Source organism: Parus major, chromosome 2 (genome assembly GCF_001522545.3).
Source record: "Parus major isolate Abel chromosome 2, Parus_major1.1, whole genome shotgun sequence".
Lineage (NCBI taxonomy): Eukaryota > Metazoa > Chordata > Aves > Passeriformes > Paridae > Parus > Parus major.
In genome coordinates this window covers 91,788,067-91,802,546 of record NC_031769.1, presented here as the reverse complement: position 1 = coordinate 91,802,546, position 14,480 = coordinate 91,788,067, and the positions used below count along the sequence as shown (strand labels likewise).

Below are 14,480 nucleotides of genomic sequence, written 5' to 3'. Positions count from 1 at the left end.
GGTCTCCTGTATAGGTAATGGGTGTTAAAATAGAAAAACCACACTGACATTATTGCTGCTTTTTTGTAGATGTTGATGACCTGGAAAAGATGACTGAGTTAACAGTATGAAGGACATTAGCTGATAACAGATAGAAAATGTGCCCTTTTATCCCCGTTTGTTATTGCTCTGTGAAGTGCAGATTCAGTATTCTCCTTAGCTTCAGGGGTTGACCTGGGGAAATATGGATGGAGTAAAGGACTTTTTGTTGTTTTATTATGAGAGCCTATGGCTCTTATTATGCTTAAGTAAACAGTAAATCCTAAGGTGAAATTATTAAATAATGATTTTCACTAAAAATACTTTTATTAAACTCTAGGGTTTTTGTTTTCTACTACTCACTCAGTTTTTGGTAACAGTTGATTAAGTGTCTTTACTAATGCAACATGTACTCTTGAAATGGGATACTTGTGAATTTAACAGAAATTTATGCAGTTCTGGTATGTTCATTCATTCTCTACTTTTCTTCATGTGAGCTGAATTATTTCAGCAAGTGATTGTGAAGTTTGAGTCAGGACAACACCCTAGCAACATTTCCTTTTTCATAAAGAATAAATGCCAACTTGATGAAGTGCACCCACGCAACTCTTGTCAGTGAAAGTGAATTCTGAGGTTATTAAAAGAATCTGAAGGTTTTTAACATACTTTTTAAAGATGATCTTTAAGCAAAAGCTGAAAATATTTTCCAGTATGTCTAATATTGATGACCTTCAGAGTAACATGTTACCATTAGTGTTGTCCCATGGCAGATTCTCAGTGTTTCCTAAAAATAGTATATGCCATGTCTTTAAATGGGAATTCTTACAACCCTCAGGATCTGAAGGAACTCAGATTGCTGCAAAGCTGTCAGTTTCTCTCTGACCTAAGAAGACAGTAATGATTTGGTTTTAACTTGGGAAGCTATTTTTGAGCTTGAGGAATACTTTCTGTAGAAAAAGTCTAAAAGAGTCCTTGGATCTTGGATTCAGTAGACTCCAAAATGCATGTATTTTTCCCCCAACCTTTCTTTCTTTCTTATAATTTTTTTTTATTTTAAGCTTTTGTGAAATTTGAGAAATTGAACAATTCCTCTCAGGTTTTGACCTTATTTTAAAAGTGCTTTTTATGTGAGATAAGTTTCTAAGATTGACAAGTGAAGTTCAGGTGGCAACTTCCCAGCTGATCTTTCTTCAAATATTGTATCTCAAAGTTCCTGAGAGCTATTAACAGTCTGAGCCTCCAGAGAGTGGTAAAAGAGCATGAAAGATTGTCTGCAAATGAAAGTGAGATTACTGTTAGAGTATTGCATGAGGTAGTGTGAAGTTCAAACATAAATTTATTGATTTGAAGATTCTGGTTAAATGGAAAATTCTCGTATACTCTTTCAAAGATCAAGCTTGCTTTTCTGAGCCCAAGCCAGAGGCTAATTCAAAAAATCCCTCATTCACATTGTTTACCTTGACTGCTGTGGATGATTTTGAGCAGTTGATCCCTTTTAAGCATGAAACAAGCAGCAACATTATGAATTATTTGCTAGCTCTTCTTCTCCCTCAAACTCAGATGCTGCTTCTGAATTCCCAGAATTGGTTCTTGGTTGTACATGCTAAATTGTTGATAGTTTAACCCAGCTGGAATCCCAGCTGATAACTAGGTACCATTGAGCAACCAAGGCAAAATTGCATTTGTTCCTTCTTCTTGTTGCTTGTGAATGTTGTTGAGAAGGCTCACTAAAGTGAATCCAAAGCTGTAATGTCAAGCATTTAAATGGAGCTTTAAGATCTTACAAAGTTTCACAAAGTATTAGTTTGCAGTTTAGCTTTAGCAGTAGGGTGTAGATTCAACAACACCATCTCAAGCTAAAAGAAAAATGACACTAAGCAGAAAAGATTTGAGGCTTGACAAAGCTGTTGCTTTACTTTGATACTTTCCAGTTTCAAAAGCCTCTTGAAACCAGAAGCCATACTACTAATACTGGAGACTTTCTTTAATATTTGAAAGCTCAGAAAATTAAAGCACTGACGTAGGTATTTTTGTCCCCAGTAGCTTGCTAGCTGTTTCTTCCACATCCTCACTGGCAAATCAGTTTCATAATAGTTTTTAAATGAAAACTGGACATGTGTCATCCATTGAATGCCCATCCAGTTTCACTGACCAGCTTTGAGAAGCTGTTGAGTGTTGTGCAATAGATCACTTACCTTCTTTGTAGCTTTGGCTGGGCACTTAGAAAAAAGCTGCTGCATCAACTAAAGGACACAGTGATGCTTATGCATGTAAGAACCACACACATGTAGTGCTTGAAAGGCAACAGACACCATCTACGATAAATTGAGAAGTTGATGATAAGCTGTAGAGCCCTCAGATGAAAGTTAGATTTGAAGGAATCAGAAATAGCCATGTCCTAATTTGTATTCTGAAAAACAGAAAAGTTTCAGTGGAAGAAAGCTCTGACTGGCTTTTTCCCAATGTGAGCTTTTTAATTTTAATGTGAAAAATATGTGTTTGTTCTGATAAGCAACTGAGAGTCTTTATGCATCTCTTGGTGCTTTTAATTAACTATTTTTATGAAATTGCAGACAGATACATTAATTGAAATATTTTTAATTTCTAGGTCTCGTCAGCTGCTTTTGAAGTTCTGGCAATTATAATTGTTAATGTACTTGGTCTTCCACAAATGCTTTTATCTACTTCCACAAATAGTTTTATCTAAATACTATTGTTTGTAGGAAGACACTGTCTTAAAATTATGGAGTAAACTGTTTTTAAAATCTGTTTGAAAATGGATCTGGATGCATCCTGGATCTGGGATGTATAATACACCTTGGCTGCATCAGGGGAGTTGGGAGAGAGTGGTCCAGGTGCAACTGGGCATGCTGTGTCAGGGAGAGGTCTCATATCTGCCTGGTGATCTGTATTCCTCAGCTGCACTACAGTGATGGCAGTAGGAAGTCATTAAACATTTGTGTGTGTGTCTGCATTCACTGAAATTGTGCTCTTGCGGGCTGTGGGCCAGTTTTATGTGGAGTTGTTTCAGCTGGGTTGTGACCTTTTTTTTGGCAGGGGTGAACAGCCTTTCCCAGTCACTGAGTGCCAACTCGCTGATCGCCAGCACGCTCATCTATCTTGACCTCTCAGGGAACGCGCTCCGCGGAGATGATCTCTCAGTAAGCACTTTGCTCTCCCTGGGGAGATAATGGATGGGTGTTTTCATTAGTGGTTGAGGGAAAGGCAAAAACCTTTTTGGCCTTTACTTCTGTACAGTTTTAGGAGGGATAGAAAATAACAATTTTATTTCTACTCTTCGTTATAAAGTTAGAGAACTCTATACCACATAACTAAAAAAAAAATCCACATAATTTTGGTTTATGCCTTTAGTCTTTGGCTTGTACTGATACATGAGAAAAGTGCAAGGGTACCAGTTTCTTTCCAGTGGACTTACCATCCTTTCTGTGTTCTGTTTGAAAGTGACAAAATGCCATTAAAAAGCTCTCATCATCTTTATAATGATAAGAGTATTACAAATATTTTATTGGAAGCAAATTATTTCTTTTTACTTGTGAAGAATTAATTTATGTTTTTCAATAATTTTGTTTGTATAAATAAATTTGTGCACCTCCTTGACACGTGCTGTTGAAACCTATGGTTCTTTGAAGAATGTAATTATTTTTTTTGACTCCTTTGTTCAGTTTGTCAACTGCCGTGAAGGTGGAGTTCTATTTCCTCCATAAAAAGATCCACTTACTACTCAATTTGTATATATTCACTTTTTGACTGTTACATTTGCATTTCTCTTTCACATCAAAGGTTATGAGCATGTAGCTGTCAGGTTTTGAATTCTAAGTATTGAACATCTAGAAGATGCAAAACTATGGTCAACTAATCTTATCACTTAAAATGCAGTCAGATATGACTTTATGGCTTTTTCACACATCTTCCTTGCAGACTCATCAGCATATTCAGAGAACTAGCCTTTTCAGACATGAGGTGAAAGGGTCAGTGGGACAACGGGGTTTTAAAGGTAGCAAATTAATAGTTAAATGTAAGTAAAGACACACAGTGGTAATCCATTATCCAGTTATTCTCTGAGAGAATAACACAGTAAGGAATGTAAAAATGAAAGGTAAAATAAAATGTAATAAATAAATCTTTGGCAGGCAGTGTTTTAAAAAATCTAAGGTCTACCTACAATAGTTTAAGAAACAAATGCACAAAGTGGAGCTTTTCTTAGCCTGTCAGAGGGATGGTTCAAAGATAAAGATCATTAATACCGAGGCCTCTTAATCTGTGGAATCAGTTTTCTAACAGGAGCAAGGAAATCCTGTAATTTAGCAATTAAAATAAACCCTAGGAAAGCATGGTAATTTTTAAAGTGGGGCCCTGTCTTTTATTGTAGGTATAGGGGCTAAATGACCTAATTTTTGGGAAGATGGATCTCTTTTAGAAATGTTAAGCGTGCACTGTTTGGCTGAATTTCATGTGGAGTTGCGCTTCCCACTTTTCTGTGAATTAGGTCACACTTTTATCTTTCTATGTTGCTCTCTGAGACTAAAAAGAGCCCAAAATGAAACTGTATAGTAAGAAGTTTTACATATGTTAACATTTACATGAGATATTCTATACAGTACTGAAGCTATCAACGTTAAAATCTTGTTACCTGTTCTGTATTCTCCCTTAAACCTGTAATGTTCAGCTGATATTAATAACTAACCATGGACTTCAGGTGCAAATTAGTTGCTTCCTTCATGCTTAAAGGGTCTGGTTTTAACTTACGAACCAATTAGCCTTTCTGAAATGTTACAGCAGTCTGAGTGACATCACAAATCTTTGTTTAATTATCATCTTAATTAGTTATCATCTGCTGTGAAAGTTTAATGCAATAACTCGAGACCTGTGCTTTAAGAGAAATGTTGGGTAAGTGTAGTCTGAGCTCCATTTTCCCATCATTTTAAAAAAAAAATGATAGCCTGCAAAATTAAAACAGGTTGTAATGATTAGGTGAAGTTTCAGGTGATTTTATAGTAAAAGCCTAAAATGCAATGACAGGTAGTGATCCAGTTACATGTTGTCATAATATAAAAATTAATATCTGTAATTCTTTCTGTCCAATAATTATAGAGCCTGTACAATTTTTTGGCCCAGCCAAATGCCCTTGTTCACCTGGATTTATCCAACACGGAATGTGCGCTAGATATGGTAAAGACCAATTTTGTGGCTATTTCAATACTGAGGAAACATTCCTCACTATCTATCCCTAGGTAGTTTTTTGAGTTAATATAAAGTAAAATGATTTGCCCTTATTTTGAACCAGGTGTGTGGAGCCCTCCTTCGTGGATGTCTTCAGCATCTAGCTGTCCTTAGCCTCTCAAGGACTCTGTTTTCTCACAGGTACAGTTTAAATGTCATTACCCTCAGCTCCTGCAGTATTTTGGTTTATAATTCTGTGCACCCATGTCTCACCCTTCTTTTCAAGAATAAATCTTAGACTTCTTTAATAAAGCCTTAGAAGCCTTAGTGCTCGATGAAATAGGTACTGTTTATTCCAAGCAAAATATTTTCTTTCCCTTTCTGCTCTTTGCTAAAGGTCTGTAAAGTAAGCTACCTTGTCTAATATGTGTTTGTGTGATACTGATGCAGCAGAAAGTCTATATATATCTTTTGTCTCTAAAGGGCATAGCATCAGGCTTTGAAGTCTGACTTGATTCCTCTTTATATATGATCTTTAAAGTTCGTATTTTTCATGATTTCATGACAGTTACAATGTTTTTTTTTTTCTTGTTTTGTCTTCTTCTGGGAGGAACTGCCTTTTCAAGTCTTTGATATTGAACGTTTACTTTTTAGAGTACGTGCATTGTAGGAAATACTAGCTTCCATTTTCTTCATATTGAAGCTTTGGGTCCTTATCAGAGATGACACCTAATTGATGCTAATGTATTCTAGCATTGAGTAATTATTTCTAGTGGTGAAAAAGCAATTTCAGGGTTTTGTTCATGTCCTTTTTGATCTTCTGCTTGTGAGATGTATGTTCACTGTTAACCAGACTTAAATGATCATTCTTTGTAGTTCACCAGACAGGAGGTAGATAGTAATGTCTTCTGTGCAGCAGTTGTGAGGATTGTTTGTTGAATCAACATTTTGATGACATTATAATTCTAAGTTAATTGAGAGCCACTGATTACAGAACTGCCTAAGGTAGAGCAATTAAACTGTAAAAGATCATTACATTTCTAATGGCTTGCATTCACTATTTATTGGAATGAGGAGTGTCTAAATGCTACTTCTTAATGAATTTGTTTGCTTACAGAAAAGGAAAAGAAGTCCCTCCCTCCTTCAAACAGTTTTTCAGCAGCTCACTTGCTTTGATGCAGATTAACCTTTCAGGAACTAAACTCCCTCCTGAGCCTCTAAAGTAAGAATTTAATTTCATTTTCTCCTGTGCCTAAAACCTAGTTTGCATTGTTATCCAAGTGCCTCATATTAAAAAGGAAAGGGAAAGAATTTTGCTTTCTGCTTTTTTTTTCCCCCGTTGTACATTATTGATATTAGAAGAGTGAATTTTGTGATGGTCACACATTCATAAAATGTTCTTTCCATCTCACAGTTGAGACTATTAATCATATTTTTTGCTCTGGGAATGTCACAGTTGTTTAGCTTCTGTCAGCATTTTTTTGTGGATATGTTTCTTTCTTTGTGGCTTACAAACAAAACTGCTCCACAGTGAAATGGGATTATAGGCTTGTGTGAGTGCCATTCCTTTGGGGACTGCATTGTTGGAACAGCCATAATGAAATGGAACCTGTTGCAGTGTTTGGGAGGAGAAACATATTGCACAGAGCTATGTTCTCCTTTCGAGGGAGGAGACAATGGCAGCTGTTTCCAGGAATGCTAAGTGAAATGAGTCTCTTTGTTTTATGTCGCCCAACTTGTGACTAACAGGTTCTGCAGGCTGAGGGAAATTGTGAAGCACTGTCACTCTTTTTGTGATGTGTGTGGATTTGAACTGTGTTGAGATATTCAGACATGAAATTTAAAAGTGTGTTTTAAAGTCAGGAAACACCTAGATAGATACCTAGTCTAGATAGACCATTCTGTAATTCTGGCAGAATACTGGTGTTTATTTGGCTTAATTAAAGAAAGGGCTCTTTCCAAAGTGTCATCTTCCTAACTACTACATGTTAAGATGTCCATCACCTTATCCGTAGCAGACACCTAGAGACGTTCAGTACCTATTTTGCAGTCCTAATATGGATATAGGTGCATGGATGTAGCCTTGTGTGGCTGGAAGCCTGCCTCCTGAGGGAGAACAGGGAAGGGGAATGGGGAGTGTCTAATGGATAGGAGTTGATGGCAAAATTGAAGATGTGGGCTGTAAAGGTAGTGAGAATGGGAGGGGGAAGGCTGGATGAAGCTAAGGGAGGGAAGAGTGGCAAGTGCAACAGCAGAAAGAGTAGTGTATGTAGTTTTGGTGTATTTTTTCTTAATGCAATTCAGTATTGAAAAGGGCAGTAGAATATCACAGAAACACAGAATGGGTCAGGTTGGGAGGAACCGCAGTGGGTCATTTGGTCCAGCCTCCCTGCTCAAGTAGGGCCATCCTACAGAACGTGGCACAGGATTGTGTCCATATGATTCTTGAATATCTCCAGTGGGGAAGACTCCACAACATCTCTGAGCAGCCTGTTCCAGTGCAGGCTCACCTGCAGAGTAAAGTTATTCATGCTCAGGTGGAACATCAGTTTCTGCCCGTGGCCTCTTGTCATGTTGCTTGGCACCTCCAAGAAGAGCCTGATTCTTAAGTTACATGTGCTAGATTAAAATCCATATTCAAGTGCAGGAGCCATTTTAGCTCTGATCTTTCACTTTGTTCTATGGGAAGCTCTTGGTTGTTTTCTGCTTACTCAGACTTTGCCAGTATTAGGAAGTGTTTAGAAGTATTAGATGTGCTTTCAAACAGAGGGCGATTTTTTTGAAACACGATTGATTCTGATTAGAGCTGTTGATCCTATGGTGAAGGGCAAGCAGCGAAGAAGAACAAGGATGATTGTGGCCAATACAGAAGAAGTATTGGTTTGACAGGAAAAAGAGAACACTCTGGGACATTGAATGTATCCCCAGAGATTAGGAAAGGTGAGAAGCCCCAAACATTAAGGTTCATTAAGGTTCTCTTCTTGTCATGTTGAGTATCTCTTATGGTATGAGGAATTTTAGCAGGTGAGAGCTGTACAGTTGCCTGTGCTCATGAAAGGTGTTACTACACTAATATCCCAAAAACTTGTAACCCTTTGCCTGCCAGCTGGGCAGCAATTGGTATCTTCCTTATCCTTTTCAGTCAAAATATGCATTAGCAAAAAACTGCTTCTGATAATGTTTAAGAAAATCTGGCTCAATTTGATTGAATTGGGTTGGAGGGAGTTACTTGCCTGACTGATGTTGGTGGAAGTAAAGAGGCAGTGATGGGGAGAGTAGGATGAGCTGAGAACAGAAAGCTCTTCCACTAGCACAGAAAGGTCCAGGGAGGGGCATCTTTGCAAAATCCAGCTGGATGTGAATGGTCTCAGAGTGTCCATGCCAATCTCAGCTGTCTGGTGTTTCGGCATGGACTGCTTTTGTTCTGGTGACAGCATTCACCTCTGCCTAGGAGGTAGGACAGAAGCTGTTAATACTTTTTGGTAATTTCTGTGATGCTTTTTCTCTGACCTAAATTTTTCATTCAGTTTGAGCTGACTTGTGTCACAATACTACAGAGGACTATGATCTGCAGGACACCTTGCTTTACCTCTCAAACCCTACATGGCTTGACTAATCCACTTCAAAAATGTCCCGTGGAAGTTAATCTGGTGTTAAAAGGACTGAGGATGTGTATTGTGGGACAGCTGCTTAGCCTTTTGTTAACTGCAAGAAATGACGAAACTTCTCCAGAACCATCAAGATCACAGCGTTGGTTAAACACAAGATAGAAACACTTCTTTTCAGTCAGACTTATTTGTAATTGCCAAGACTTCAAAAGCACATGAGAGATGGCTCCAGGAAGGAAAAATTCAAAAACTATGGTATATCATAATAGCACTTTCCCAGCTTCCTTCATCAGCATATGTCAAAAAGCTTTTGGAGGTGGAGCTGTCCAGTGACAAAGGAGAAGTTCCTGGTTTGTGCCCATGAACCAGAGGTCACCAAGTTGAATCTGGGATTCAAGATCAATCTTGCCTAGAGAAAAAAGAGATAAAACCTGACATCCTGAGTTCCAAGTTCCCCTAATTAATTGTTATTTGATTTCTTTATAGGCTTCCTTTAGCTCTACAGTTGTGGTATGTTTAATTGCATGTGCTAACTCAGTGAATTTAAAGGTGTTGGTTAATCAGTGCAGTCTGTGAAGGACATGAACTTGCTTGGACAGTGTAAATCAAGCCTTTCCAGGGAATAGGTTTGCTGATAAAGCTGTACTATGAGGATGCCATGTGGTGGGTGAGGAGAGGGGTATACCTTATACATAGGTAATACAGTTGATATTCCATTCCAGCTCGCTCGTTTTTTCACCATTTTTTGATGGAGGCAGTTAGTACTCTTGTCCTTGTTGAAGTGTAAGTTGGCATTTTTGTTAAATTTTACAGACATTGCCAAAAATTGTATTTTGATCTGTCAGTGCAGTAGCAAGTTTCTGATATGCTTTTAATGCAAATGCTTATTACAAGGCCAATTCTTGCATTCTGCATCATGCACAGTTGATAAGACCTCTCCATGTGTTGCCATGTGTGTGATTTAAACATACTGGCCAAGTGTAAGCATAATATGTCTGGCTTCAGGCCCTGTGAAGGCTGGTGATTTTTTCATGACAAAGAATTGAGAAATAAGGGGATTTTCTTAGGGTGAATTTATAGGGAAGAGATTAGGGAAAAAAATGGGTTTCACTGTCTCTTTTTTTTTAATCTGCATGTTTTTAAGCTTGTATTGTATTTTTTTTTTATGTCCTGGAAATGTTCAGGAAGCTCTTTGCAAACTTAGCATCAGCCAGACTGACTGAATAAAAAACATGTCTGGGTAAGAGAGATAGACAAGATCATGTAAAAATTTGTGAGAACTGTTGCAGAACTTTCACTGCCCTCTCTCCCCCTCGCTGTATATTAATAGCTTAAGTAAATAAGCACAAGACATTTGCCTTTGTTAATAGGGAAGATCTGATTATACCTGCAGGACAGAAGATATAAATAGATTCAAATTTAAAGCCTGCCCAAGGCACACACGTTTCAAATGTAGCTTTGACACACTACTTGCATAGCAAGTGTGTAGACAAATGGCTCATCAGAAGAGGTTGGTTTTTATCTCCATGCATCAGTCACTTGGTTAGCTGCTTTTGGCTGAAATGAAGTTGGAGAAGGAAGTCCTCCTGTTTCTCTGTTGAATTATTAATTCAAAGCTGCATTTATTCTGAAGATATTATAAGGAATACGCAGATTTTGTTTGTTCCTTCTCTATTACACATACTGTTGTGCTTTCTGATTTGACAGTATTAATATAAGTGTGATATTAACACTAACTTTTAGATGTGAAAACAAACTTCTGTAAGACTTTAAAAGTGGATTTATGAAAACCGTAATTAGTCTTTACTTCATGTGTCTGCCAATCTTCCTAAAGGCAAAGGATACCATTGCATAGGAACATAATTTAAAAATCTGTAAATACTTGTTGGGTTGTGGAAGTGGAGAATTTTGTGATATTGGAACATGCTCCAGCCTTTGAGTGTCACAGGCGTTGTGCCTGATTGAGATGGATGGCTGCATGGCATCTTGTCTATTTTAAAAACCTAATTTTTTCCTGAATTTTTGGAAAATCGGAGAGTTTGTATGGTTGTATGACAGAACACTCCATTTATAATCATTTGGTACTCTTTGAAAGCAAATGTTGAAGAAAATGCATCTCTGATGGATGTTATTAGATGCTGATGGTGCTTTAGAGTTTCTTCATTAGCCTTGCATCCCTGCAGTTTTTGAAGCTCCTGGAGTGTTCTGAGTGTGGCATGCTTGTGCTGCCATTGTCATTTAGGAAATAACTGCTCAGCTGGTGTTGCTTTGAAATGAGTCTTTGCATTATAGGTGTATTAACCTGTGATCACTTAGATGATGGTGTAAAGCTGCCCTTTATTTTTTTAAAATGGTTCTAAAATTGATCTTTTTCAGAGCGCTTTTATTAGGCCTGGCTTGCAATCACAATCTGAAGGAGGTGTCTTTAGACCTCAGTAGCTGTGAGGTAAGGAATATTTATCAGGATGTTTTCAAAATATGCAATGACTAGGTTTTAGAGGTCCTGTGAAATCCACTGGGTGAGATATTCTTCCTCTGTAGTCAAAAGTTCTGGGAAAGGTGGAACTCAGAGAAACAGTTATGGTAAAAGTCAGGATGTGTTTTACAGCATCCTAAATTAAGGAGCAAAGAGGTTCAAAGCACCTGATTAACAAAAGCCTCCTTGCAGTGCAGCTGTACTACACACTGAGCCAGCCTGTTGGATGCTTGGTAGCTTCTGCTCTCTGGTGGTGTGATTAGCAGCAGGATTTTCCAAGGTGCCTAAATTTGAACAGCTCAAAGGAAGCTGCATGCCCTGAAGGCATGTCTGTGGTTCCATTGTCTTCCTTCAGAACCAAAGACATGCCTTCTCTTCTGCAGGTTTGCTTTTTAACCTTGGCAGAGATTCCGTTTTCCTGATCAAGTAATCAATTCAAGCCAATAAGGAACTTTGGTAGAAGTTACTAACATAAGAAGCAGTGTAAAAGTGGCCTCAAGAATAAGTAAGAACAATTGTGGCAACTTGTTTGCCTTGTTTGCTCTTGCTTTGCTGTGCACTCCTTTTTCCCAGGGTTGCCCATACTCTTGCAGGGTGGGTGATTCCTGTGTGGTTATAACAGAATGAGAAAAGATCAGACACAGCCCTGGGGAGATACTTGAGGCAAAGTCATTTTATAGAGAGCTGTGTGGTGGACTCTTGCCAAAACCATCATGAACCAGTTTGGGCTCAGGCCTTCTCTGACTTCCCCGTTTTTTAAGCTGCAAAGAAAGCCTCCCATTTGTTAGATATTTCCAAGGCCATCTGAGTATTAGCTGTTCTAGAAGTGCCTGCAAATACAGTGGTTTCCCTTTAAGTAGAAAACATGCAATATTGACAGCCATGTTGAAGTGCAGTAATCCTTGCCTTTAGGTTCGCGGTCAATTGCTTTTGAAATGTGCACAGATTTCTTTATGAAGGAAAAAACCAAATAATTGTGAATGCATATCATAGTTTTTGATATTTTAGACTTTTTGAAAAATACTGCTTTGAAGATCACTACATGTAAATTGCAAATACAAAAGCTTTCAAGACAAGCACGTATGCTTCTGACTTCTGAGTAGAGGGATCAGACAGATGATAATTTATCTTTCAGAGGAAGGAAGGAAAAGGGAAGAGTAATTAATGTGATAAAAATTAAGTCCTGTGATCATAGCCTTAAATGAATAAATCAATAAAACACAAATATAAGTAATGAGAGTATAAATTAGCATGTAAATCAACAAGGGCTGACAGGAGAGAAAATATTACTCTTCCATGAAATTACACCCAGGATGGGGTTTGAAAGAGCCCTTCAAGGGGCAGTGAGATTTATTGGACACCAAAGCACATGTGGTCATGGCTGACTCTCGTGGCAGAAAGGAACGAACCCTGCCCAACTCAGTGTTGCATTCCTGTAGCTGGTCCCTCCAAATTGACAGCGCTTCCTTAGATCATTCCCTTAACATTTTTTCTCCCATCACTGAGCTTTATCCATTCTCATGTGCTTTGGAAAGAAGTTATGCTTCCACCAGCAGGGAAGTTGATGTGCCAGCAGCTGGGAGTGCTCTCAACGAGCCCAGCACCTCAGGATCCTGCTCCACCTCTCCCTGACCCTCTGGGATCTCAGAAAGAGAGCGGTGGGAAGCTTGGAGCCAGTCACCACTACTCCCAGTTCCTGCAAGCACACTCTGCTAGGGGGCTATAAAGCTGATGCTTCAGCTTTGCCCTCTTCTTTCCTACATCAGGCAAGCTGTACTCAAGTATGGAAGGATAAATCTGTGTTCCTTCCCTCTCCCACCATTTTTCATTTGCTCCCATAATTTTCTGGTATATTATCTCTAAGCTTAATCATTTTCTATTGCTTGTTTGGTTGTTTTTGGTTTTGTTTTTCAATTATTTTTACTATGAAAATTACATTTTTATTTCTACCTGCTCAGCACTGATGTATTTCACTCTTTTCCCTTCTGCTTCCCTTAGCTTGGTCACTGTGTAAGTACCCTCCATGCTTTACCTTAATTGTTAAATCAGTTAGCAGCTTTGTTTGCCCTTCCCATATTGGTACCTCATAGCTTTGAACACACTTGGCATTTTTAATTGTAGAAGGGTTATTCTTCATTTTCTGAATAAGAGCTTTTCTTTGTAGTCTCAGAAGTATGTCATATAGAAGTGTTGAAGAGGGTCTTTTTGTCAGTATCACAATCCTCATTGATGAGCAGCACTTCAGTTAATCTCTGCTTTTATATATATACTTATGTTCATAATATTTTAACACTGTTGCAGCAAATTGTGATCCTGAAAGTGAAGTTTTTTGTCATCACTTTCAGATTAAGTAGATATCACCATTTGTGCCTATGAAATGTTTATATATTTAAAATTTTGAATGTAGAGTTATCTGGTACAAGATTGAAAGCTACTCCTGAAAAATTGTCCACTTCAGCCCTCAAAGTATATATAGCCATAAGCATTTGGATTCTTTGTATAATTTTAGTGTATAGAACTTTACCCTGCCAACAGCCAATCCAGTTCCACATATGATCTGCCACTTCTATAGATTCTGCAATAGTAGATGTGACACTCTGTGTAAAATGGTTGTCTTGTGGTGGGTCACACTGAGAGAGCAGAACAAAGCAAAACTGAACGATTTTGGCTTTCATACAGCAAGTGCTATAAATGCTTGGACCAAAATAAAGTTGAGTTAAATTTGCAGCACTTCTGGCCCAAATACAGCCTGTAATATGGCTGCTTATTGAGAGGATGAGGTGAAGGATAGGCAAGCTTTGATTTATGGAGAGGGGGACAGATGCCTTATGTTCTATACTTCTTGCACTCCAGATGTGATTTCTGATTTAGGTGTTACCTTTGTCCACCATCCTCCAAATGCTCAGGTCAAGTTATTCAGCTGCTTGTTAGCTTATCACATACCTCAAACTTTCAAAAAAGTGCCAAATCAAGTCTTTTGAAAAATGCTTTTAGAAGGCATTTGTGGCTCTTTATAGCATGGATAAAAGTTGATGGTCCACAGAAGTATCAGCAGGTTGATTCAGGATATTTACCCAAGTCAACTAAGTAAAACATTAAACAGTTTTTATGCACGGGAGGTGAAAAAGCTTTGAAGAAGTTTGAAAAAGCTTTCCATTCTTTTTGAAGCAAATGACATGAAAGCAGAAAATGTAAAA

At 38.1% G+C, this 14,480-nt stretch overlaps 1 protein-coding gene across 7 annotated transcripts in view; it reads left to right on the top strand.

Moving 5' to 3' along the window:
* The window catches only part of CARMIL1 (capping protein regulator and myosin 1 linker 1), a 192,670-nt gene that overhangs the window by 107,232 nt on the left and 70,958 nt on the right, over positions 1-14,480 (top strand). For 4 of the 7 annotated variants that reach the window (XM_015617093.2, XM_015617089.2, XM_015617091.2 and 1 more), the window contains 6 exons: positions 3,076-3,179; positions 5,131-5,208; positions 5,324-5,400; positions 6,317-6,421; positions 11,184-11,253; positions 13,282-13,293. In XM_015617093.2, the coding sequence (XP_015472579.1) occupies positions 3,076-3,179; positions 5,131-5,208; positions 5,324-5,400; positions 6,317-6,421; positions 11,184-11,253; positions 13,282-13,293 (446 nt within the window). The remainder of the gene's footprint in view (positions 1-3,075; positions 3,180-5,130; positions 5,209-5,323; positions 5,401-6,316; positions 6,422-11,183; positions 11,254-13,281; positions 13,294-14,480) is intronic. The other 3 variants (XM_015617094.2, XM_015617092.2, XM_015617090.2) reach the window with 1 other exon arrangement.